Below are 27,232 nucleotides of genomic sequence, written 5' to 3'. Positions count from 1 at the left end.
TAAGCTGTTTGGGGCAGTGATCGGGGTACCAGAAAACCCTAAAGGGTCATGTACCTGTTGGGCTGTGTTCATTAATCCGGGTAAGCTGATTGGGCATTGATCGGGGCCCAACCCCCAAAAAGGGTCAGTACCTGTTGGGCTGTGTGTCATTAATCCAGGTAAGTGATTGGGCAGTGATCGGGGGACCAGACACCCAAAAAGGGTCTGTACCTTTTTGGCTGTGTGTCTTAATCCGGGAAGTGATTGGGCAGTGTTTTGGGGGTCCAGCCCCCAAAAAGGGTCATGTACCTGTTGGGCTGTGTGTCATTAATCCAGGTAAGCGTTTGGGCAGTGATCAGGGTTCCAGTACCCAAAAGGGTTTCATGTCCCTTTTGGGCTGTGTGTAATTAATCCAGGTAAGTTATTGGGCGTGATCGGGGTACCAGACCCCCCTAAAGGGTCATGTACCTGTTGGGTTTGGGTGCATCAATCCAGGTAAGTGATTGGTTTTTGTTCATCCAGCCATAAGGGGTCAAAATCAAAAATATGTGAGAATGCCCAGAAAATAAAGAATCGCGCTCTGACCGGTAATCGGAGGTCTGAGGTTCGATCCCTAGTAAAAGGCGGGCTGATTTTTTTAGGAAAATTTTTAAATTGTATTTTTCCCTCTGCTTTGTCTGGGTCCCGAAGTCGTTGGGTAAGCATCGCTTCACCCCCTGGGACCGAGATTTATCCCGTGCAGTCGAGAATTTTTTCCCCCCCCCACCCCCCCCCCCCCCCCCCCCCCCCCCCCCCCCGGTTTTTTTTAGCATTGAAAAATAGCTGAGTCAATTAAATATGGCAGGAGTACTTTGCGATAGACTGTGTCCTACCAAAGGGGTAGCAAGTAATTGCTATTTTCCGTTTCACGCTCTATGGGCCGAATGGCTCTGAAGGACTAACTTACTTTGTCTGACATTGTTTCCTAGACAACGTTTTCAGGGTTTTATCCTACATCGGTGCCTGTTTCCCTAGTTTTGTCACAACGGGTCATTTCAACCAATTCCACTTTGTCTTACTTTTCCTTGGGTGCTCTCTTCTTAAAAAATGAATGATTAAGTTTGTTTTTTAAAAAATTTTTGTCTGGTTTTTTTACTCCCAGAGAGTAAGAAATCCAAGGATGAAATCCAAGCCGAAGTCGTCCAAACGATACGCAATGTCATCGGGCCTGTAGCAGCCTTCAAAACGGTGGTCATTGTGCCAAAACTACCCAAGACCAGGTCTGGAAAAATTGCCAGGAATACAATCAGTGCCATTGCTTGTGGACAACCGTATAAGGTGAGGGGGGGGGGGGGGAGATGGTGGGGGATGATGTTTTCAGTTTTTCCCATTGTTTTGTCTCTCAAAAATGACAGACACAGTCAAAAACTTTGAGTTTTTATATACTAGCGCAATACTGGGGTCCCTAGCCAACAGCGACACTTAACTTTTAGTACCAGACATGATGCCTGTTAAAAGATATTATAATTTTACAATCCACTAAACATGCTCAAAGCGCTTTACAAGGGGTCCTTAGCCAACAGCAACATTTAACATGACGGACCACACATGATGCCTGTTATTACAATATTTTTCGTACATTGATAAGCCTGTTGGCGGGCAGGTACTCATTTTACATTGTACATTTTACATTACCATTGTACGGTGAGAGAATGTGAGTATAGAGCCTTTTTAACTATGCATCACTTAGAGAGGGACTTGAACCCAGGAACTTCTAATCTGTCATACCACTAGACCACGTTGCTGCACTAAACTTGGCAGCATGTTCTATATTATTATTAATTTTTAGTGTAGATATGTGTCGGTACATGACTTTATCAGTCGGAAGGTGAAAACTTTGGATTTTCATTTAAATTTTTTTTTTATTTTCATTTTCTGAAAGAATATGCTCACCAGAGCATTTTAATCTTTATTTGAAGTAAATCGGGTGACTTTTCATGAATTTATGGTCAGATGTATGGAAAAGGTATCCTGCAACTTTTCTCAAGTTTCATACTTTATCACCTTGATTAGCTGTAAAAAAATATTTAGAAATGAAATTAAGTTTAGATATTTCCCGAAGATGTACAAAAAGGGTTGACTTAATCATTTGTGACCAGAACTCATTATTGATAAAAATTGACCTTCTAACTAAACTTGGCGATATCTCAGTTCAAACCTTTTCACCATCCGACTGATTATGTCATTCACTGTAACATGTTATGATTTGTCTTGAGTTGTAAAACATGACAGATTCTTTGATGTCCATTTCGTGTCCCAGATCCCCGTCACCATTGAAGACGAGTCCGTCTATCCTATCATAGAAAAGTCTTTACGTGAAGTCGGTTTCCCTTCTGTCTGAGGTACACATTGATATGGATGGAGCCATCGCTTACATGTTTTTGTTCTCTAAAACTAACACTAACACTTAACACATTGCATGAAGATTTGAACAAGTGTGTATGAAACAGTGACAGACAAAGCAAGAAAGAAAAATACAAGAAAAAAAAAAAAAAAACATCTAAAAAAATCAGTCTTCCGAGGCTCATACACACTTTTTCAGATCTTTATCTTACGAGGGCGAAGTGGCCAAGTGGTTAAGGCATTGCACTGTGATCTGAATGACCTGGGTTCGAGCCCCGCTTCAGGCACTTTTGTTTTTTTTTCCTTGAGCAAGATTATTAACCCCCAATTTGCTCACTTAGACAACATAGGTGATTCCTGTTGACATCAGACATCTTGTTTGATGAGTTATCTATATTCCTTCATGGAATGCCTAGGCGACGATATCTTATGATGTCTTGGCGAAAAAGGCACAGTTTTTTTGTTTTTTTTTTATTTTTATCTTACAGAAGTGCCTACTCTCTGATTTGTCAATTTGATAACATTGCATGAAAAAGCCTGATAACCTTTTTTAACATTTTCATTTCTTTTGGGTGGAGTTTGCCCACATGTATCGACTCATCTTTTGCAGTTACTTTCTCCTGCTTGACTGATTTCATTTCGTGTTTTATTCCAGCCCTCCCATTGGAAAATCCTATCATTTCTTAGTAAATACGTATTCGTTGAATAATGGTTTAAACGCGTTGAATATAAAGTTTATTCAACGATTGCAGAATATTTGCGCACATTTTATTTGGTGTGAAATTAGGTGTAAAAGACAGCTGATTGGTGATTATAAATATTCTTTTGGTGCGCATGAATAAAAATCCAACGGTTTACGTTTTTGGGTCAAATTGTCATTCAAGCAGAAGGAGAAAAATACAAATTATGGTGAATAGAAGTACTAAAACCATACCATTTGGTTACAAATTATATATCTTCAATGGAGAGGTGGAATAAAAATATTTTTTCTTCTCGTTGTATTTGTATTTATTAAACTCCTTATTTTTTTTATCATGCAATAACTCATAAAAATATAACAAAAAACCATCCCAAAAAATCAACCGACCTCAACTGGGGATCGAACCTCAGACCTTCTGATTACCTGTCAGACGTGCTACTGTTGTAATGATAGCACGTCTGACCGGTAATCAGAAGGTCTGAAGTTCGATCCCCAGTTGAGGTCGACTGATTTTTGGGGATGTTTATTTTTCTTGTACTTGTATTTTCCTTTCTTGCTTTGTCTGGCACCTTTCATACACACTTGTTCAGTTCTTTATCTTACACCGGTGCCTGCTCCTAAATTTCTTAATTATGATTTTTTTTTTTATCTAATCCTTAAAATATTTTTTCTCTTTTCATTTGATCATTTTTGTCATATTGGTGCAAGGAATCATTTCATTTAATTTTTAAGTTTTCAACTGTATTATTTTGTGCTTAATTTCTTCTCCTTTTTTATTTTTTCCTTTAATGCACGACTCCCAGGTTTCCACGACTCACGGGATGTTTTGTTTGTTTTGCTGTTTTTGAAAATAATGTTGTGTTGCTTTTATATCAAGCTTTTATTCAAATTCTGTTTAAAGTCCTGCTTTTTTTAGTAATTTGTTTTTATTTCGTCAACAAAAAGGTATTTTGATGGATTGATGGTGTTTTGGTTGGTTGCTTTTTATTATTATTTTTTTTTTAGTTTTTCTTTTTTCTATCATCATTAATTCTTCATTATTGATCATTAATTCTTCATTATTGTATATCTTAAGCATATATAAGAGATGATAAATATTTTATTTGAGGGAGAGAGAGAGAGAAAGAGAGAGAGAGAGAGAGAGAGAGAGAGAGAGAGAGAGAGAGAGAGAGAGAGAGAGAGAGAGAGAGAGAGAGAGAGGGAGAGAGAGAGAGAGAGAGAAGGGGGGCTGGGGTGTTTGTCAGGCATGCGTGAATATATACGGGAGTTGATTGTGATAGTGTGGTATGCCGTGGTGAACTCGACCCCAGGTATTGAATTGGCAGGGAAAAGTGTTTTAAAAAATCTAGGTACTTTAATTGAATGAAACACTACAGACAAATTGGCGCTGATATATCCTAAATGTGTTGCAAGCGCCGTAAAACCCTTAAAAACAAACAAAACAAACCACAGACGAATGAAATAATAACAATGCCACTACCACAGTATCTCATTCATCTGTAGTGTTACATTCATCCTGTTTTATTGATAAAGGGGAAACCCGTAACATCCACCTTATCTGTTTTCGTTTATCAATTTAAAGCTTACATTCAATTTCACATTATTATTCAGCCATATGTTAGAAAACTGCATAATTTTTTAAAGAGCAGTGAGTGGTTGCCACCGGAGCCATCAGCATTTGGATCTTTTTCACCCCAAATCTCACATTGACTTGAATAAGAAAGATTGTCAATATTCTTTCTCTTGTTTTGATTTATATCCCAGATTCCTGTGTTGATAGAAGACGAGACGGTGTACCCCGTCATAGAGTCGTGTCTGAGAGATGCTGGCTACCCATAGAGTCGTGTCTGAGAGATGCTGGCTACCCATAGAGTCGTGTCTGAGAGATGCTGGCTACCCATCGTTGTGAGATGTCTGCTGTATCAGCTTTTTTAAAGTCAATACAAAGCTGTGGAAGCTGTCAGCTGTAACAAGTTGTGTACGAAAAGGAAATATGTAACAGCTTTAAAAAAGAACCAAAGACTAAACATTGTATGTTTCGGGTACAAAACCCTTCTTCATTTAATTACAGAAACAGATTTAACGTGATCTTTCAACTGTTTTTGTTATCGGCTGAAAAGGGTTTTGTGTCCAAAACCAGTTTGGACCTACAATTCCAATTTAATATGCCAGATTTTTTATGGTTTGATTCTTGTCATAAAAACGACAGAAAACCACGTATAGAAAGAAAAACAGGCAGCAGTGAGTTTTATATTTAACTATAAGGACAGAACAGATTACAATATGGTATATTTTGCGTGTCATGTATATTGTGTGTCTAGAGCTATATTGTATTATATGGGACAGGTGCTATATATACTACATTATTATTATTATTATTATTAAATATTTAATCAGCTCACCTTCTGTGAGGTCGAGGTTTTGGCTTCTGTTTGCCATGGATTGGGAAATCTACAGAAATTGTTTAACTTAATGAATTTTGTAATGTTACCATTTTGAGACAACTGGTCACATTTGATTAACTCTCTCCTTACCGACTGTTTTCAAGATTTTTACTGAAATGTAATATCGGCCCAACTCATAAATTGAATTTTTAAACTCACATTTAAAAGTAAAAAGTAACATACGACACGTCATCGTGTTGAGGAAAACAAGCTTTACAAAACTACAGTAAGTTCTTGTAAATACTATGAAGATTTTGTGATTTATAAAACTAAATCTGTATAAGAAAAATACCGTTTGTATCACAACTAATGTAACGATTTTCCTACAGTTGGTAAGGAGAGGGTTAAAGTTTTAAAATTCAAACGGTATCAGTTATTTGCTTCTACGCCTTTGTATTTGAACTGATTGAAAACTTGTCTTCAAATTTATTTCTCTTAAATAAGAGAATAAGCGCGGCTATGTGGTCTTGTTGTATGACACTCGCTTTGGGATCGGAAGGTCCTGGGTTCGAGCCTCGTTCGACACATAGTTGAGTCCTTGGAAAAGGCTCTTTACTCACATTCTCTCACCTTACTCAGGTAAAATGAGTATCTGACCGTCAGTGTTGTCTCTGTCAGATAATATTGCAATATCACCTAACAGGCGTCATGTCCCGTTCTACATGTTACATGTTGCTCTTGGCCAGAGACCCCTTGTAATAGCGCTTTGAGCACATCAGTGGATATTGCACTATATAAAAGTTCAAGGTTTTTAAAACATCGTTTTGTACTACATAATAGAGCTTATTATTGCCATGGTTTTCTTGTGCTTGCAACTGACACTCTCACGGCTGGGTGGGGTTCCTGACCTCCCATAGTGGGCAGGGAGGTACATACTGTGTCTTCTATCCCCTTATATGTTTTCCAACATGCTTTCTGTCTTTGTCTTGGAATGAGATTACTTGGTTTTGTCCTAGTTGGGAGGGAAACAGTCAAATGCATAGTGATTGTTTTGGGAGATGATATGTTTTTCCTTGTAAATCATCTCTCTGTTATGTATTATTGTATTTGTTATTTTGAATGTATAATGTAAGCATTTGAATGTATTCCTCTTTGTTGGGTCTTTTGCTTGTGTCCTGATGAGACTTATAAGTGATCTCAAACTAAGTACATTGGTGGTATGCTCTTGGAATCTACATCTGATCCCTATTTGTTCCCAGTTCCCCTACGTCTTAATTTCTCTTGGGGTGCTTTAATTGTAATTTTAGAACTTTTTACTATCCCATTTTCTTCTTTATACTGGCGCTGATATAACTTAAATGTGTTGCAAGCGCCGTAAAACCCTTAAAAACTAAACTAAACACTCTCATGGGTTTTTTTGTTTAGTTTTTGCAATTCTGTGAGTTCTCGTTTATTTCACTAAATCTATGCATCTTTAATTTTAAAAACATGATTTGTTTCTTTGTTATTTTTATATAATTTCTTTCAAGTGATCCGACAAATTCTCATTGTGCCTTATCTGTTACTGTTACATTATATTACAATAATATATACATTTATAAATATCAGTCTTTCTACATTTACCGCATGCTTTATTTTTGTTATATTTTTTTAATCGAGACGTCGCAAATAATTTTTAATGAAAAATGCCATTGATAATGTTTCCTTTCAAATGTTATATCTGTATATAAATATTTCAATGCAATACGGAACAACAGCAAGGCTTGTACTCAGGTCTGCCAGACAGAAGTGTTGTGCCTTATCCACTGGGCCATCTCACCTACCACGGTTTCAAACAACCTAGTATTTGAAGTTGTTGTAACAGTAGGGTCTTGGGTTCGAACCCCCATCACCGCAAAGCTTTTATTCTCTATTTGTTGTGGCGCTTCATTTCTTGTTATAACCTACTTTTTACCTTCAAATCAAGAACAAGGGTAGTGTAATCAATATTATTTATAACTGTGAGATTTCAGTATTGACTAAATTTTACCCACTGTCTTAAAACGGTGAAATTTTAATAAACTAAAATGAATGTAACAACTTCAAAAGAGAACTAAATACCAAATATACATATGTTTCGTGTTCAATGACCCTTCTTCAGCCAATAACAAAAATAATAGTTTATATATAATATATATATATATATGAATACAATCAACATTGTTGGACCAAGAGAATAACCAAGCGCCGTTGGAGCAGATCATTGTCAACCTCAATATCTTTTATTGTTATTTTATTTATCTCCAGATTTATTACTCTAGAATTTTTTACCCGATTCTAACTGGAATCTCTCTCTCTTTCTGAGAGGGAAACAGTCAAATGTATCTTTTTTCTTGTTTTGTTTTTGAGAAATATTTATTTAACAAATTCCTAATAAACCATTTTGTGGTATTTAGGTGAAAAAAGTTTGCTTCCCTATTCTGTGTCCATCTCAGTGCTTTGTCTTCGTGACTCCAGTCTCTGGGTGGGGTTCCTGACCTCCCATAGTGGTCAGGGAGGCACTTACTGTGCCTTCTATCCCCTTATATCTGTTTTCCAACTCACTGTCTTTGTATTGGAATGAGATTATTGGTTTTGTCCTGGCCTTGGCCGGATACCCTGGCTGAGAGGGAAACAGTCGAATGTATAGTTAAGAATGTTGGGAGATGATATTTTTTCCCTTGTAATCATCTCTGTTATGCGCTGTAGTATCATTTTTGTTTTACATATATATGATTTGTAAGCATTTGAGTGTGTTTCTCTTAGTGGGGACATGCGCTTGTGTCTGGAAGAGACATTTAGGCGATCTCAAACTACGTACACTGGTAGTGTGCTCTTGTAATCTACACGTTTCCTATTTGTACCAATTCCCCTTTGTCTTACTTTTTCTCTGGTGCTTTAATTGTAATTTTAAAACTCTTTACTATTACTATCCCATTTTCTTCCATTGTACTGGTACTGATATGGCCTGCCTTAATGTGTTGCAAACGCCGTAAAACCCTTTAAAACAAACAAATAAAATAAACCTTTGCTTTTTCATGTCAATATCTTGTTTATTCTTTTTGTTCTCCATTGCTCTAGAATTTTTGACCTAATTCTTGGTGGGATCTCTCGCTCTCTCTCCGCGAGGGAAACAGTCAAATGCACTGGGTGGTGTTCCTTACCTCCCATAATGGACAGAGAGGCACTTACTGTGTCTTCTATCCCCCTATATTTTTTCCAACATGCTTTCTGTCTGTCTTGGAATGAGATTACTTGGTTTTGTCCTGGCCCTGGCTGGGAGGGAAACAGTCAAATGTAGAGTTTTGGGAGATGATATTTTTATGTCTTGTAAATCATCTCTCTGTTATGCACTGTATGTTTTGTTTACATATTATTATATATGATTTGTAAAACATTTGAGTGTATTCCTGTGCTTGTGTCTGGATGAGACTTTTAGGTGATTTCAAACTAAGTGCTTTGATAGTGTGCTCTTGGAATCTACACCTGTTCCCTATTTGAACCAATTCCCCTTGGTCTTACTTTTTCTTAGGTGTTTTAATTTTAATTCTAGAACTTTTTACTAACCCATTTTTTTCTTTTTACTGCCGCTGAAATGACCTTAATGTGTTGCAAGCGCCGTAAAACCCTTAAAAACAAATAAACAAAACAGTCAAACAAGTCATTTTTTGTTGTTTTGTTTTTGAGGGATACTTATGTATCAAATTCCGTGTGTAAATCTTCGTGTGATATTTAGTTTGATGAAAAAAGTAATTGCTTCCCCTTGTAAATGCTAAAGGCAACAATTAATAATAATCCTATAAATAGAACGAAGATCTTTGTTATTGCTTTTTGCCATCCGTGTTTATGAGTAATTCTCACTAAACCGTATTATCCAGACTATAAAAGTTCATTGTTAAATATAGTTTTGTGTTCGTCCGCTATACTTCCGGATGGCAATGTTATGAGCTTCTTAGCTAAATGCATACTATCTATACACAACAAACAAAAGAAACCACAAAAAAAAAACCAATCCCACGTTTTAAAAGCGATTGACATTTATTCCATAGACAATAAGTACATCTCATTAATATCATTCACCAGGACACAGCAGTAGATTGAAAGATAAGATTTATCGGGGATGATGGGTCAAAGCTCTGACTGGTAGAAAAATCTTTCTTTTATTTCTTTTTTTTTTCAATAAAAGTAATTTCTGAAGTCCCCCCCCCCCCCCCCCCCTTTTCTAAAAATGACACATTTGAATTTTAAAAATTAAAATCTCCACTATAATTATAGCACTCTTCAACAGCTAACAGCAACACTTGACCTGTCGAACGAGACATGATTCTGATATGCATTACAGATACAACTCTGTTAATGGTCAAGAAACTCATTTTACACCTGAGTGCAATGAGAGAATGGTTCAATTTTGTGGCACTCAGAGCAGGACTCAAACCCGGGACCTCCTACCATTAGAATATATATTTTTAAAAAGGACTTACTTAAGTTGTCGTGTTTATTAAAATTCAACACATCCAATCCTCTAGAGACAGAAAGAATTAGAGAGATATGTGACCCTTCGTCTCAAAACGGTATTAAGTCGGGTTGGTAAAGATGTTTAAAATTGAATTTATAGTCAGAAATATCAGACTTGTGTTGAGTTTGTATGTTTTATTGAGGAGAATGGATACCATATTTTAGGGTGCTAATGCCAACAATGTATATTTTTGACCAGTTTAACATTTATTTCGGCTTTTAAGCATCTGGTTCGTTCCGACATAATACCGTTTTGAGACGATGGGTCACATATAGAGACAGGGTTGCCAATACAGGAGACAAACATTTACTGACATTTTAGGCAAACACATTGACTGACCCTTTCGAGAGCTGAACTCCAGTAAAAAGACATTATATTTATATAGTTACTTTTTTCCATTTAGAAGCTGATTCATGGGTGCCAGCAGGAAGAAGTGCTGAAACCTGAAACTAAAATCTCCACACTTTGCCAAACCTGATAATGTTCCTACTGAAAATGCGGCCTAAACTTTACTCTTATTTCATCACCGTTTTTATACCATTATTAAATGATTACACAGCAAACATATTGACACAATGAAACACTGAAACCAGAAGTATTTGACTTCGAGATATCGCGAAACCGGAATTCTGGCATAAACCGGAAAACTGGCACCCATGAGCCGTCAAAAGCAGACCTGCCAAATTGAAAACTTCAAAATTGGTAATTTTTATGTCAATTTTTAGTAATTTGACAAGGAAATTCGTAATTTCTGAAATTGTGTACGAACAACCACAAAATAATTATAACTATTATTATTATCATTATTACCATTATTATAGTAGAAAGTAAAAAGACATCATATATATGTAGTTACTTTTGCCCATTTAGAAGGTGATTGGAAAATGTACAGAGGGTTTATATAAAATACTGAATTCCGTAAATATATGGGAAATTGGCAACCTTGAAGAGAGGAGGAGGGGAGGGAGATGGAGGCAATTCTATATGAAAGACAAACTATTTATAGCACCAGTCAATATCCAAACATGTATTCTTTCAACTTGGACACCAAGCCGTGATCTCTCTTGGGCGTTTGTCTGTCTTGTAAAACCTGAAGAAGAAAAAAATATCCCAAATAAGGCTTTGGAAAAAAAAAAAGAAAGAAAAAAAAAACAACCCAAAATTACAAACAAATATTGAGATCAAATTGGACTTTAACAAAAAGATAGTAGTATTTAATAATAATAATAATAATAATAATAATAATAATAATAATAATAATAATAATCTTTATTGTCCAAATAGGCAATTATTGTTAGGTTACAGCTCTTGTAATAGGCGAAAAAAGTAATTAAAATAGTGGTAATACTGATGATAATAATACTGATAGTAATGTAGTAGTAATAGTAATAATAATAATAATAGTAATAATAATAATAATAAGAAGGAGAAGCAGAAGAAGAAGAATGATAATAATAATAATAATAATAATAATAATCTCTCTTTCTCTCTCTCTCCTTCTGTCTATCCATCTATTATATTATAATAATATGAACGTGTTATGCAAAACACCCTATCAAATCCTCAAATTCTTAAGTGGCACAAGTTGAGGTATCATGCCAATCCGTTTATTTTATTTAAAAAGCACATTCCTTTCTCCATATATATATATATATATATATATAAAATCTTCAAATGTTTCTGTTTCTGTTTCGATTAAAACAACGGTTCAGGAATGAGATTTCCACCCCTCTTACCTCATAGTCTGACCTGGATGCGGAATATGCCGCAGTCAAAGGTCGTATAGGGGTCAGACCAGCCTCTCTCTTCAACTCCCTGGATGATTTGGGGGATAAAATTGACGTGTTCTCTTTCTCTTCCATCACATTCTGGATAACAACAGGGGCAACAAAAATAGAATAATAATCATAATAATGATAATGATGAGGATAATTAGACCTGTAAATTCTCAGTCAATTAACTGAAATCAGTCAATTCGTCAAATTCAAATATTTTTTAAAAGGAAAGAAAGAAATGACAAAGAAAGAAAGAATTCATGAATCGTAGTCGAATGACTGTGAAGTAATTAGGAATGTTCCACAGCGCTACGCATAGCTCAAGGGCTGTTTATATTTACGATGGATATATTGCCAAGGCTAAGCGACGCTTCTTAGAATTGCCGTGTCTGAACACACCCCAGTGTATTTTCACACAGCCTTCGTGAAATTCTTTTCACTTTCCAAACCTGTCGTGATCCCAATGGTAGCTAATTTTAACTACGAACAACCACAATATTATCATTATAGTAGTAATAATATTATTATTATTATTATTAATATTATTATTATTATTTAAGTATTACTAAGAATTAAAAATTCGTAATTTTCCATAAAATTTGTCTAAAATTCCTAAGATTCAGCAGGTCTGCAACAAGAGACAGCAAAATATAATAATATATCATCATAATAATAACTCAGCAGTCCAGTCTTTGCTTCGTACCCAAAAGGTACAGAGTTCGACTACCCGCCTCGTTGTGTGGCCTTCAGCACGTCACCTCGCCTCGCCTTAGCTCACTTTGCAGCGCTGCACAGTCTTATTCCAGTCTTCCCTTGGATTATATGATAATGATGATGATAATGACAATAATGATAATAATAATAATAATAATAATAATAATAATGATAATAATAATATATCAAGAATAGTAATAATAATAACAATAATAATAATAATAATAATAATAATAATGATAATAATAATAATATTAATAATAATAATAACAATAATAATAATAATACTATATAATAATAATAATAATAATAATAATAATAATAATAATAATAATAATAATAATAATAATAATAATAATAATAATAATAATAATAATGAACACAGCTGTAAGACACGAGACACAAACTGTGATGTAGCCTTCTGTACGCGTGCGTGCGTGCGTACCCTTCGTAAAACTATGGCCTGAGTCCATGGCTATGCGGTGCTTGTCACAGGCAATTGAAAAATAAGCATGGTGTTGTCAGGTGTTGCAATGCAATTCCTTTATTAGTTTGTCACCATAAATTGTGATAAATACTCACACATTGTAGGTCTGTGATTACTTTGGATCAGGCAAGCACTTACATGGCATGCCTGGGACTGATCAAAAATTCATGTCACATTACAAGGCGGTGATCACAGGTTGAAAAAAATGAAAAGTGAATTTCTAGTGGTGCTCAATGAAATAAATGATTCCATAGGATGAGCTCATGAATACAACTCACAAAGACTTTTTTTTCTTCGGATCATATCATCGACTTATTTTACGACTTGATTATGTGAAGTGGCTGAGTGGTTAAGGCATTGCACTGTGACCCGGAAGGTCCCGGGTTCGAGCTCCACTTCGGGCACTTTCGTTTTTTTTTTCATTGGTCAAGATTATTAACCCCCTAATTTGCTCACTTGGACAACATGCGTGATTCCTGTTGATATCAAGACATCTTGTGTGATGAGTTATCTATATTCCTTCGTGGATTGCCTAGGTGACGATTTCTTATGATGTAGTGGCGGAAGGGTATAATTTTTAAAACTTTTATTATTATTATTACTATTATTACTATTATTATTATTATTATTATTATTATTATTACTATTATTATTATTATTATCATTATTATTATTACTATTATTATTATTATTATTATTATTATTATTATTATTATTATTATTATTATTATTATTACTATTATTATAATTATTATTATTACTACTATTATTATAATTATTACTATTATTATTATTATTATTACTATTATTATTATTATTATTATTATTATTATTATTATTATTATTATTATTATTACTATTATTATAATAATTATTATTATTATTATTATGAAGACTGATGAGTCTAGTGTGACAAACCTTTTCAATGCAGACGGTGACTCCAATCTTCATGCAACCAGCAAAAACCTTTCCGTCTTTACTGAGGGCTTTCTTGGCCTGGATCTTGGACTGGTACTGGATGTGCATCCAATTGCACTCGGAGGCCACCTGGCATAGATGATAATAATAATAATAATAATAATAATAATAATAATAATAATACTGTTAATAATAATAATAATAATAATAATAATAATAATAATAATAATAATAATGTTAATAATAATAATAATGTTAATAATAATAATAATAATAATAATAATAATAATAATAATAATAATAATAATAATAATAATAGTAATAATAATAATAATAATAATAATAATAATAATCATAATAATAATAATAATAATAATAATAATAATAGTAATAATAGTAATGGTAGTAATAGTAATAATAATAATAATAATAATAATAATAATAATAATAATAATAATAATAATAATAATGTTAATAATAATAATAATAAAAATAATAATAATAATAATAATAATAATAATGACGTACCCTTAGTATAGAGCTATCTATGAAATTGCATCTCAAAGCACTTTTTTTAAAACTTGACCTTTTATATAGCACAATATCCATTAAACATGCTCAAAGTGCTTTACAAGATGTCCCTAGCCAACAGCAAAATTTAACATGTAGGATAATATACTTGTTAGGAGATATTACAATTATTATTCTGACAGAGACAACATTGTTAATGGCCAGGTACTCATTTTACACCCGAGTGGGGTGAGACAATATGAGTAAAGAGCCTTTTCCAAGGACTCGACTATGTGTTGAGTGAGGATCGAACCCAGGATCTTCTGGTCCGAAAGAAAGTGTCATGCCACAAGACCAAATAACCGTACACTGACAAATAAACAAAATATATTTTAAACCATGAAAAAATAAATGAATGAATGAAAGAACAGATAAATAAATAACGAAATTACCTAATGATTTAACAAATTTAAAAAAAAAAAAAATGGATATAGAAATGTTTTTCAAAAAAACAAATGAAAATAGAAAGGTAAATAAATGAATGAATAAGTAAATAAATTCATAGCCAAATAAACACAGAAATAGAGACAAAAAAAAAAAAAGTGTAAGAAATAAATAGACAAATAAATAAATTAATGAATGAAATATATATTATATACACTTATAAATAGATAAACAGATAAATAAACAAACAGAAAAAGCCCCAGCTTACCACATGCTTGAGAATGGTGCCGTACTGGGCAAATTGCTGTAGGATGAAAGACGATGCACCGGGAAGGAAGCTGGAGAAATGGACCAATCAAAAGTCACAAAACAATGTTATAGAGAGGGAACTAAATTGACGTCACTCAGCTCATTGTTATTGTTTTTAGCCAGACAAATAAACTCATAGCATCAAATTCTACTGAAAATTTACTCTTTTTTTTTTTTTACTAGCCCCCCCCCCCCCCTTTTCTCACTCCCTCTTAAACAATCTCACTTTTATTGATGCTACACATTGTGAGTAAAATACTGGATAGTTCCTCATGCCACATCAACTGTATCAACACACAAATCTATGTACTATATTGTTAATGCATGGGTGCAAGCAACTGGACCTCAAACAGCCTGCAAGTCTACTTATGACCAGACATATAATCTGAAAAAGCCTGCAAGATTCACGGACTTACCTCGTCATTTGAAGTCTTGTTCTCAGTATCTAGTCTTCATAATAGTAGGCCACAATTGTTGTATGTTTAATCCAAAGGTTGTAATGCAGTAATTTGTTAAATTTCTTGTCACAAGTTGCACCAAAAAAAAACCCCAAAAAAATTTTTTTTTAATCTATCAAATCCAAATCGCAAACAGCCGGCGACGTTTTTTTCGGTAATCCAAGCGGCCGGCAGTAGCCAGCACTCTTGCACCCATGTTAATGCTACAACTACAAAAAATAAAAATCTTGACTTCACCTGGGATCGATCTCGAACCCTTTGCGTGTGAAGTGAGTGCTCTACCAACTACAATGTCAGGAGTCAAGATAAAAATAATGAGAACAAGGTATGAAACAAAATTTTACCCGAAAACAGTGACCCAAGTCTCGTCCAGGATATCATCAGATTTCAGGTCTCTGAAGGGAAAAAAAATAAAATGTAGGTATTAAAATTTGAAACAGAAAACACTTGGATAGGATGTTAGTCTATCGCAAATTTTTTTCCATCAGATGAAAAAGACCCAGCTACCCAATCAGTGCTGGATGGACAGGAGGGGGCCAGAAAAAAAAAGACCCAGCTACCCAATCAGTGCTGGATGGACAGGAGGGGGGCCAGAAAAAAAAAGACCCAGCTACCCAATCAGTGCTGGATGGACAGGAGGGGGGCCAGAAAAAAAAAGACCCAGCTACCCAATCAGTGCTGGATGGACAGGAGGGGGGCCAGAAAAAAAAGACCCAGCTACCCAATCAGTGCTGGATGGACAGGAGGGGGGCCAGAAAAAAATCTCGACTGTACCCGGAATCGATCTTGGTCCTTTTGATTGTGAAACCAGCGCTCTACCAACTGAGCTATCGGGACCCCCAAACACCCAGGAGTTGCGACTTAATGACATTACAAGGACAACACACAAAAAACCCTGGTACTACTCACCCCTGGGTATAAAATGGATCGACCTGAGCAGGGGAAGCTGGGAGAGTTTGGGACGGGCCTGGACTCAACATGATGTCACGGTGACCTGCTGGTGTCTGACCTTGGAATAGATTTATACAACAGGGTGGTTCATGAAGCATCTTTTTTTGCTACAAAACTGAATAAAATAATAATAATAATAATAAGCATATTTATATAGCGCCTTTCGTCGAAACCACAAAGCGAATTTATCTTTAAGTCAATAAAGTTTTGGTTATTTAGAGAGGGAATGAATTTGACACCACTCAGCTGTTTGTAATGTTTTTAGCCAGCCGTTTTTTTTATTAGTAGTTCTCACTATATTGTATCAACCAGACTATAAACGTTTAAGGTTACACATAGCTCTGTGTGTTTGTTGATATGTTATAAAAATAAAATAAATAAATTCCGTTTATTCATCCCCAAGGGGAAATTTGTCTTTCGGGTCTATTCCAAGGGAAAACTGGAATAAACCAGGCATCAGCAGCGCTGAAAATTGAGCTACGGTGAGATGACGCTCAAGACCACACAGGGCAGCGGCGGGTAATCGAACTCGGTATCTTTCAGGTACGAAGCAAAGACTGCTGAGCCACGCTGCCCCCTAGAGTCTATTCCAAGGGAAGACTGGAATAACCCAGGCGTCAGCCACAATGCAGCGCCGCAAAGTGAGCTAGAGCGAGGTGACTTGCTCAAGGCCACACAACGAGGCGGGTAGTCGAACTCTGTACCTTTTGGGTAGGAAGGAAAGACTGTACGACTGAGCCACGCTGCCTTGAAGCTTATATCCAGCTGGCGGATGTCATTGGAATTTTTTAACACTAAATGCATATCATCAATATAATTTGAAATTAAAAAAAAAAATTTTTTTTAAATCCTGTATTTTTAAAAACATGATAACGTTTTCTCTCACCAAGTCCTGGTTTAAGCAGAGTTGTCAATTCAGGAGAGAAAAATGTATGGAGCTTTTACGCATACACATAGACATAGACCAACCCCTTTCTGAGTGCTGAACTCTAGTAAAAAGTAATTACACTATGTTTTTTTTTCTTCCATTTAGCAGGTGGTTGAAAATATACTGAGCGTTTATAACATACTGAATTCCGTAAATATACGTAATATTAGCAAGCTTGTTCAATCCCGTAAACAGGCTTGCATTTGTTCTTTGTTTTGTTTTTAGGGGTTTTACGGCGCTTGCAACACATTAAGGTCATATCAGCGCCAGTAAAAAGGAAGATAATGGGATAGTGAAAAGTTCTAGAATTACAAGTAAAGCACAAAGAAAAGGTAAGACAAAGAGGAATTGGTTCAAATAGGGAACAGTCAGATGTAGATTCCAAGAGCACACTGTCACAGTACTCAGTTTGAGATCACCTTAAAGTCTCATCCAGACACAAGCACAGGTACCAACTTAGAGGAATACACTCAAATGTTTACCAATCATATATTATAAAATGTAAACTAAACATAATACAGTGCATAACAGAGAGATGATTTACAAGGAAAAAAAATCATCTTCAAAAAGGCTTGCATTTGCCCCCTGTAAAAATTTCCTGAAAATCCGCAAGACGTTGGGTCTGGGTCCAGGACAGAGCCCTGGTAGGGGGACAATGCCCCCCCCCCCCCCCCCCCCCCCCCCTGAAGCCAAAGCTTTTTCAATATGACATGAGCAAAGATCCCCATTTCCCGGAATATTTTCTTAGAATTTTACCAATTCAATAGGCTGTGAAACAAAATGAAAAAGTATTTTAATTTTTTTTTCTTTTTTGCCGGCAAATTTACAGGCCTGCATAACTGACTCACCAAGTGCGGGGGAACCTGTAAATGACACGTTTGTTGATCTCAAATTTGAAGATGGAATATTGAAGCTTTGGTTGTGTGGGATGCCGACCTGCAATGGGAAACGATGGTCACAATGATGAGGTTTGGAATGGCCCAGTTTACAGGGAGAAAAGTTGGGAAATTTGTTGGACAGATTATCTGGGATTGAAATGAAGATGTGGTGGTGATGATGGTGGTGGTGATGATGATGATGGTGGTGATGATGGTAGTGGTGGTGGAGATGAAGGTGGTGGTGGTGGAGATGATGGTGGTGGTGGTGGTGATGATGATGGTGGTGGTGGTGAAGATGATTTTTCTCGAAAAATACAGGGTTTCCATGGTCTTCACCTGACTTAATAATAATAATAATAATAATAATAATAATAATAATAATAATAATAATAATAATAATAATAATAATAATAATAATACTGATAATAATAATAATGATAATAATAATAATGATAATAACAATAATAATAATAATAATAATAATAATAATAATAATAATAATAATAATAATAATAATAATAATAATAAAAATAATAATAATAATAATAATCATAATAAATCTATATTGTCCAGAAATGGCAATTCATGCTTTCAAATACTTATTTTACTAGAACCCTTATAGATATTTGCATCTGGCTTTTACCGTCTTCTAAGGAAAAGTCACACATGGTTATGCTCATTTGTTATCGACCCACAATGCATCACCACATTTAGCAAAAAATGAACATGAACTTTAAAAAAGGCATCATTTTTGTCTCCTTCAATTAGGAAGGATCTCCTTAAATGATTCCATAAGTGTCTCGAGTGGGTTTAATACTAATGTTTAAAAAGTTTGTCGACATATTGTTATATAATGAACCGTAGTCACTGACTGATCTTTCACCTATTTCCACAGATCCAAGGAGACTCACCCCTGATTACATTAAAAAAACAACCTTGCCTGAAACAAGTTTTTTTAAAAATAATTTTAAAATAGAGCTTTTATATTGCGCAATATCCACGAAATGGACTCAAAGCGCTTTCCAAAGGGTTCCTGACTAACAACAACATCATGTAACATGTAGAACGAGTCATGACGCCTGTTAGGCGATATTACAATTTTTCAGACTGAGACAACGCTGTTGATGGCCAGGTACTCATTTTACACACGAGTACGGTGAGAGAATGTGAGTAAAGAGTCGTTTCCAAGGACTCAACTATGCGCCGAGCGAGACTCGGACCCAAGACCTTCCAATCCGAAAGTGAGTGTCATACCACAAGATCATATTATAGCTGCATAAATAAGGACTGAATATTGCTTTGACCCCTGACCTGAGATGTACTCCTGTCCATTGTGGGGGAACTCGAGTACAAGCTTTTGACTGGTGGACCACCCATCCGACCTCGGGCTGATTCCCGTCTGTTTAAAAATAACATCGGTGATTCAGTAAAAAATGGTAAAATTTCAGTAATACTAAACTAAACCAAAGAAACAAAAAATGCTGCATATATCATATAGCCTGTTATATGTAAAATATATTTTGTTTGTTGACTGTCACCATTATGAGTGAGCAATCGACTTAGCCATCATGGTCATGGGACTGACTGGTAGCCTTTATAACATTCAGCTTCATTTCTTGTTTTTATCAACATATGTGCCAGCTCCACTCACATTTCTGAATGACATGTTTTACACATTAAAAAAAAAAAAAATCCTATTTTCATTTCATGATGTAACAGCTAATTTACCAGAGACCGCTGTACGTCCTTGAGGTAAAGGAACTGCTTCAATTTGCCACTATCCAGGCCCTAATTTACCAAAAAAAAAAAAAAAAAAAAATCTAGATAGAACTTTAGTCTCAAAACGCTGCTAGCCATATAGTAATAATAGAAAGAAAAAAAAGGTGAATTTTTTCTCGTTTTTTTTCCTATTAGTTTTAGAAGTGTTTTGAAGCAGTTCCTTTACCTGAGGACAGTACAGGCTGTTCTATAATATAATCTAGATTTAGAGCCTTTATGCTCCAAATTCGAAAAGGCAAAGTTTCCCCTTGAGGCAAAGTTACCCCAGTTGACGGTATAAACAATCCAATACAAACAAAAATAAATTCTTCAGACTGCCAAATCAGGACAGTCCCAATTTCATCAGCAGAGCTGCCAACCTGAAATTTCAAAAATTCGTAGTTTCCAAGAAAAAGAAAAAGAAAAAGTCACCATAAATAACTTTAAAAATAAATAACTTGCTCTCGACATGGTCCAAAAATACTCCACAGTCCTGAATACAGGTTCTAAGAAGCCAGACTTTCCCTTTCAACAATATTTATTGAGTCAAAGACACTTATGCAGCTCTGTAACTGGAGCCAAAAATTCGTATTTCTACTCATTTTTCATAGCACTAGGCAGGTCCGTATCAGGTCATTTGGCTGCTGTGTATAAGGATAATGAAAGATTTCCAAACCTTACAAGACTTGATCCTGACTGTGCTTGCTGCATTGACTGGTTGGAGAGAGAGGCTTTCTGGGATGGGCTGTGACTGCTTGGAGTCGACCATAACCTGGGATTGGACTACAAAAGATCATGTGTAAAAAAATAAATTAAATTAAATTAAATTCCCTTCATTCATCCCCAAGGGGAAATTTGTCTTTCGGGTCTATTCCAAGGGAAGTGTGGAATAACCCAGGCGTCAGCTGCAATGCAGCTAGTTAGGTTAAAGTGACTTGCTCAAGGCCACACAGAGAGGCGGGTAGTCGAACTCTGTACCTTTTGTGTGCGAAGTAAAGACCGTACCACTGAGCCATGCAGCCCCTATGTAAATAAGAGAATTTCAGACATGCCAACTTTTCACCAACAAAATTTATGAAAATTTTCGCCAAACCACAGACAAGATTTTTAAAATAAACGAGTGAAGTATAAATAATTAGAGGAGACAGATAACAAGTTCTTTGTATACTGCATGAGTGAATGAGCAATCATTACTTCCTGGGCGAATAAGTTTCAACCAATACTTAATAACTTTCATTTTTCTTTCAATATGCAAAGGACAACATATTACTATGACATTAGAAGGTGAATCTATGACATTAGAAGGTGAATCTGTGACATTAGAAGGTGAATCTATGACATTAGAAGGTGAATCTATGACATTAGAAGGTGAAATATGACATTAGAAGGTGAATCTATGACATTAGAAGGTGAATAGTAGTAGAAGAAATGACAAATCGAGTCATTCATTTAAGTGAAGATGACTTCAAACAATAAAATAACAAACAATCCTTAAAACTGCTTCTACTGATTAGGCTGAGGCAATTCCAGCTGTAGATTACTATAGACTTAGGCTTTTCAAACAATAAACTGTCACAATTAAGTACAGGCACTCCTAAAATCTTATCATGTCCATACTTTAAACTTCACAGCAATTATTTTTTTCAGCAGCGATTATATATAATTCATTCCCCACATCTTTATCCAAGGTCAACAACTCCGAACTTCGAGCCACAAACCCTGCATCTCATACATTGTGAGAACGTATTAAAACTTTTAAATAAAATAATGTGTAAAGTTGAAGTTCAACTACAACACCACTACCACATTATCTCATTCGTCTGCAGTGTTTCATTCATCCTGTTTTGTTGATAATAAAGGGGAAACCCCATTGATTTAATATGTTTTCGTATAATAAATTAAATTGAAGCTTACATTCAATTTCACAAACATTTACATTAGCCCGATAACAGACCTGCCTAGTTGAACATTTTAAAATTCACAGTTTTTAGGAGATAAAAATAGAAGTCGCTATATAGTTAACTTTATAGATCAACAATTTACTCTCAAAGGGTTAAAAATAACACATCAAAATCCTTAGAATTCTGCACTCTGGCATCAACTTTCATTTTCAATAAGTTTTCATGACTTGGAGATGATCAGGAATCTCTGAAATTGGAACCAAAATGTAATTCTATGAATTGTTCGTAGTTCTAGGAAGGTCTGTGATAAATATAAAGATAAACCAACTTCTCTCCCAGGAAGAGCCTTACTTACCAATCCATGTTGTGGCTGGTGCATGTTGTGGTGATCACCGAGTAAATAGCCTGGCAGGAACGGTGATGACACGTGCTGAGCTGCACTACTGGAGCCTGCGGAAACTGGTGAAACAGACATCAGAGTTTCTGGAGACAAAACATGTATAAGAAGAGATATCTTAATTTTCATAATGATAGAGGCTAATGAAACATCTGCTGCTCAGAGATCAGAGATGGCAGAAAATAAATTAGATCTGAAATCATCTAGTTTGACAGGCCCATTTTTGTCAATTTCCATCTTTTATCCACAAATAAGTGTCATGTCATTTTAAAGCTTGAAATACGAGGATTCAGAATGTGTAAAAAAAATTATGAACAGGAGACGGTTATGTTACTTTAAAAAGTAGGTCAATCAGTGGTGACCCCAATTTACGAGGAAATGCATAATGGAAAGGTTCACAATTTATTTATTTTTAAGGGTTTTACGGCGCTTGTGACACATTTAGATCATATCAGTGCCAGTAAAAGAAAATGGAATGTAGTCAAAATATTCTAGATTTACAATCAAAGCACCCCAAGAAAATGTAAGACAAAAGGGAATTGATTCAAACAGGGAACAGATGTAGATGAGTGTACTTAGTTTGAGATCACCTTAAAGTTAAAGTCTCATCCAGACACCAACATAGGATCCCATAAAGCGGAACACACTCAAATGTTTACAGGCGAATACGTAAGAGAGATGATTTAAAAGGAAAAACATATAATCTCCCAAAACTATAAACTATACATTTGACTGCCTCCCTCCCAGTCAAGGACTCCAGCCAGGTCTGGGACAAAATGAAGTAATCCCAATCCAAGACAGATAGAAAGCAACTCGGAAAACAGAGATATAAAGGGATAGAAGACACAGCGTGACCTCCTGCCCACCATGGGTGGTGAAAGGACCCTGTTCAGAAAGGTTAACAATCTGAAGTGATAAATGGCCCAAAATACATGTACACGCGTCCATTTCTTCTTCAACTTCAAATAAATAACCAGACAGGACACTTTTGTACTTTGTAGTGAAACTAAATTTATTATACAACAAGGGGGACAATTACACGAGACAAAAAATGGAAAAAGTTTTCTGTGTAATATTTTTCACCTTTAATTTTGATGTCGTGGGTCCGAATCCTGCGTCTGCCCCTCTTTTTAAAAAAAATTCCATCTTCTTTTTACAGAACGTTGCAAGGGATAAATGTCCCATCCATCCTCCCCCCACCTCTTTTGTTTGTTTTTTTTTGTGCGAGTCTATTCTTTTCTCCTTTTTGTTTGGCCTTTTGTTCCGTTTCTGAGCATGAATTTCTTAAAATTGTTTTTATTTTTAAAAAAATTATTGTTAGTTTTTTTCTTCTCTATCTGACCATTTGGTCGCTCTCTGAATATTTCTGTTTGTTTGCTTTTTAATTATTTATTCTTTTTAGACACTTTTGAGATCGGAGTGGTGACGAATATGGCAATTTGTTAGAAACTAGAAAGGAACCAAGAGAGAGAGAGAGAGAGAGAGAGAGAGAGAGAGAGAGAGAGAGAGAGAGAGTTTTTTAAAAAAGAGGTGGGGGGAGGATGGATGGGACATTTATCCCTTGCAACATTCTGTAAAAACAAGACGGAATTTAAAAAAAAAATAAAAAAAAGTGGCGGAACCAGAATTTGAACCCACAACGTCGATTCTGGTAAAACTTCCAGGGCAGACGACTAAACCATTCGGCCATGACACCCACTTCGAAGTCGACGCATATTGTGTATAATGTAGTAACAACTAATTTAATGTTGGTTAATTTTATGTTTTTATAGATATTTTATTAACTTTTCTTATTTCTATGTGCATTTGGAAACATTCCATATTCTGGAATGTGGATAATTGTTTAAAAGAGCGGAGTTTCAAATATGTGTCTGGGAATAACGAATTTTCATTATCCCCAGACAGGTGTCTGGGGATAATGACAGTGACAGCCTACCATGCACCAAGCTCAATGCCCCCTTCCTCCCAAAGCACGGTACAAGGTTAGTCTATATGTTACCGTGTACGTAGGTGCCCGGTTACCGTGTACGTAGACACTCCGTTCCTCTTTATAACGAAGTTATGCATCTTTATTTGAACCCCCATAAAACTTTTAGTAAAAGAGAACAGCAATTTCCAATCATAACTTTCTGGCCTTGGGTCACAATTTGACTCCCACTGCTACTGCTCACTTAACTTAAACTAAACTGCCTAAAGTAAAGTTACCATCTCATTCTCATCCGTTTCTGGAAAGGCTGCCTCTATTCTCACCCCTGGGATGAGAATAGAAAAGCGATCGAGCTCTCACCCCTGGGATCGCTATTCTCAGCCCTGTAACCAACAGGTAGGGAGGGTAGCCTAGCCTAGCCGCCGTCCCTTCTCGCTTTCTCACCCCTGTGTAGGGTCAGCTTAACACCCCCCCCCCCCCCCCCCTTCCTCACTACTCTCATCTGATCATCATCATCTCTCTCGTGACTACTTTTTGTGGAACTGGACGTAAGGAGGGTGAACATGCAGCCCCGCCCCTTCTCGCTATTCTCATCCCTGTGTAGGGTCAGCTTAGCACCCCCCCCCCACCCCCCCCATCCTCTCGCTATTCTCATCCCTGTTAACCAACAGGTAGGGAGGGTAGCCTAGCCTAGCCGCCGTCCCTTTCGCTATTCTCATCCTGTGTAGGGTCAGCTTAGAACCCCCCCCCCCCCCCCCTTCCTCACTACTCTCATCTGATCAGCATCATCTCTCTCGTTACTACTTTTAGTGGCACTGGACGTAAGGAGGGTGAACATGCAGCCCCACCCCTTCTCGCTATTCTCACCCCTGTTAACCAACAGGTAGGGAGGGTAGCCTAGCCTAGCCACCGTCCCTTCTCGCTATTCTCATCCCTGTGTAGGGTCAGCTTAGCACACCCCCCCCCCCTTCCTCGCCACTCTCACCTGATCATCAAATCTCTCCTGGTACTGGACGTAAGGAGGGTGAACTTATATGTCGTGCATTTAAAATGTAGACTGGCTGGCTTGAGATATGGGAATCAGTGTTGGAAATCTCTCTCTCTCTCTCTCTCTAAGCGAACTGGATTCGCCCAATTTCTAAGAATTGGACTTTTCCTTTTATGGGCATATTATTATTTTGTGTTGACTTAGCTGTCTCAATTTCTCCCTACGTTAGGTATTTTAACTTGTTTATATTTCTCGCTCTCTCCCTCCCCCTACCCCAAACTTTATTTCTCTACATCTTTTATATTGTTTGTATTTCCTTTCTCTCATTCACTCAATATTTCACATCTCTCTCGCCCTCTCTCCATCTCCCCTCTTTCTCTATTTTAATTTGTTGGTATTTTCTTCTTCTCTTTCTCCTCCACATTCTATTTCGTTTCCTCCCCCCCCCCCTCCTCTCTTTCTTTCTCTCCCCTGTCTCAATTTATATCTGGCTGTTGGTTAGGTAATAGTGTAATACGGGATGAGAATAGCGAGAAGGGGTGGCGGCTAGGCTAGGCTACCTACCCTCCCTACCTGTTGGTAACAGTAACAGGGGTGAGAATAGCGAGGACCTCTATTCTCATCCCGAGGGTGAGAGCTCGATCGATTTTTTATTCTCATCCCGGGGGATAATTTGAATAATCAAATCGGCATCGTTATAGTTTCTAACGTGACAGTGTCAGTGAGCGAGACGTGTCTGCTTCCAACTCAATAATCAGTCACAGTCACAGTCATCACAGCGTGCATAATTTACCTTGACCATGCCCATGAAAGGCTTCAGGACCAGCTCCTTGAGGAGAAAACATGTTAAGCCAAATAAAATCTTTAAATAAACTCTTAAATCGAACCGGCAGTCTCTACGATAACTCCCTTCGTCAATGCTCAATGTTGGGAAGTGAAAGAAAAGTGAAAAGAGGAAATTGAAAAATTGAAAACTTGAGCAGTTGGGAGTTCTCTCTCATGGGTGTTCGGTTCGATTTCCTATCGTATTATTATTATTATTATTATTATTATTATTATTATTATTATTATTATTATTATTATTATTATTATTATTATTATTATTATTATTATTATTATTATTATTATTATTATTATCATCATCATCGTCGTCGTCGTCGTCATCATCATCATCGTCATCATCATCATCATCAATGACACTTATAAAGCGCCGCTCCAGTCTCTACAAGCTGAATGGGCTTTATACGACGTGCAATTATTGTAGGCCTGATAACCCACTTCATTATGGGCTCATTGCTGTACCTGCCTAATGGAAATCTTTTAAAAACGACGCAAAATATTGTCCGTAAACACAATGTTAAACTAGGCCCGCCCAGAATTGGGTTCGGATGTCAGATATAATGCATATTTGTACATGTCGGCTTTACATGATCAGCACCCCCCCCCCCCCTCCTCTCTCTCTCTCTCTCTCTCTCTCTCTCTCTCTCTCTCTCTCTCTCTCTCTCTCTCTCTCTCTCCCCATATTATGCTAATAATGCTATTTCGCTTTCCTATTCATCCTTCAAACATCAAATACAAAGCGCTCGACTATTTTAAGTGAAACACAGTCTGGAAAATCATGTATTTGTTAATAGAGAATTCCAGTGCATTGGTGCTGAGATGAAACATGATTGTTTACACTTTTATCAGATGCATTAGGCTTGACAAGATTGTACTGTTGTTACTCGAGCGAAGATGACGATTTGGAGAACATGTTTTTAATAAATTGTTAAGGTAAAGTGCTCCGTGTCCTTGGATTGGTTTTAAAAACAATATTATGTAGTTCATACTTTGTAATATGGTTCTTTTTTTTTTTTTTGGAAAGGAAGCATATAGAAGATTAATTAATGGAGGTATTGTTGAATCATATT

The 27,232-nt window shown here is 36.1% G+C and overlaps 1 protein-coding gene and 1 long non-coding RNA gene across 2 annotated transcripts; one reads left to right on the top strand and one right to left on the bottom strand.

The window, feature by feature from the left end:
- Nucleotides 1-257: 257 nt before the first annotated feature.
- Nucleotides 258-8,508, top strand: LOC144978883 (uncharacterized). The gene is made up of 3 exons (XR_013646620.1): nucleotides 258-315; nucleotides 1,121-1,296; nucleotides 4,826-8,508. It is a non-coding gene; the product is annotated as an uncharacterized LOC144978883 (long non-coding RNA).
- Nucleotides 8,509-9,475: 967 nt separating this feature from the next.
- LOC144978880 (nucleoporin NUP35-like) lies at nucleotides 9,476-26,286 on the bottom strand. The gene is made up of 11 exons (XM_078925468.1): nucleotides 26,116-26,286; nucleotides 22,366-22,493; nucleotides 20,786-20,892; nucleotides 19,663-19,750; nucleotides 18,322-18,409; nucleotides 16,504-16,603; nucleotides 15,939-15,989; nucleotides 15,096-15,165; nucleotides 13,874-14,002; nucleotides 11,716-11,847; nucleotides 9,476-11,069 (listed from the first exon to the last, which is right to left on the bottom strand). The coding sequence occupies exons 1-11, from the start codon at nucleotides 26,165-26,167 to the stop codon at nucleotides 10,992-10,994; spliced, it is 1,023 nt and encodes a 340-aa protein (XP_078781594.1). The 5' UTR covers nucleotides 26,168-26,286; the 3' UTR covers nucleotides 9,476-10,991.
- Nucleotides 26,287-27,232: the final 946 nt, after the last annotated feature.

The sequence above is a fragment of the Berghia stephanieae genome, chromosome 8 (genome assembly GCF_034508935.2).
Source record: "Berghia stephanieae isolate SIO BIC M18660-M18661 chromosome 8, UCSD_Bste_1.3, whole genome shotgun sequence".
Taxonomy (NCBI): Eukaryota; Metazoa; Mollusca; class Gastropoda; order Nudibranchia; family Aeolidiidae; genus Berghia; species Berghia stephanieae.
This window is presented reverse-complemented; position numbering and strand designations above follow the sequence as displayed.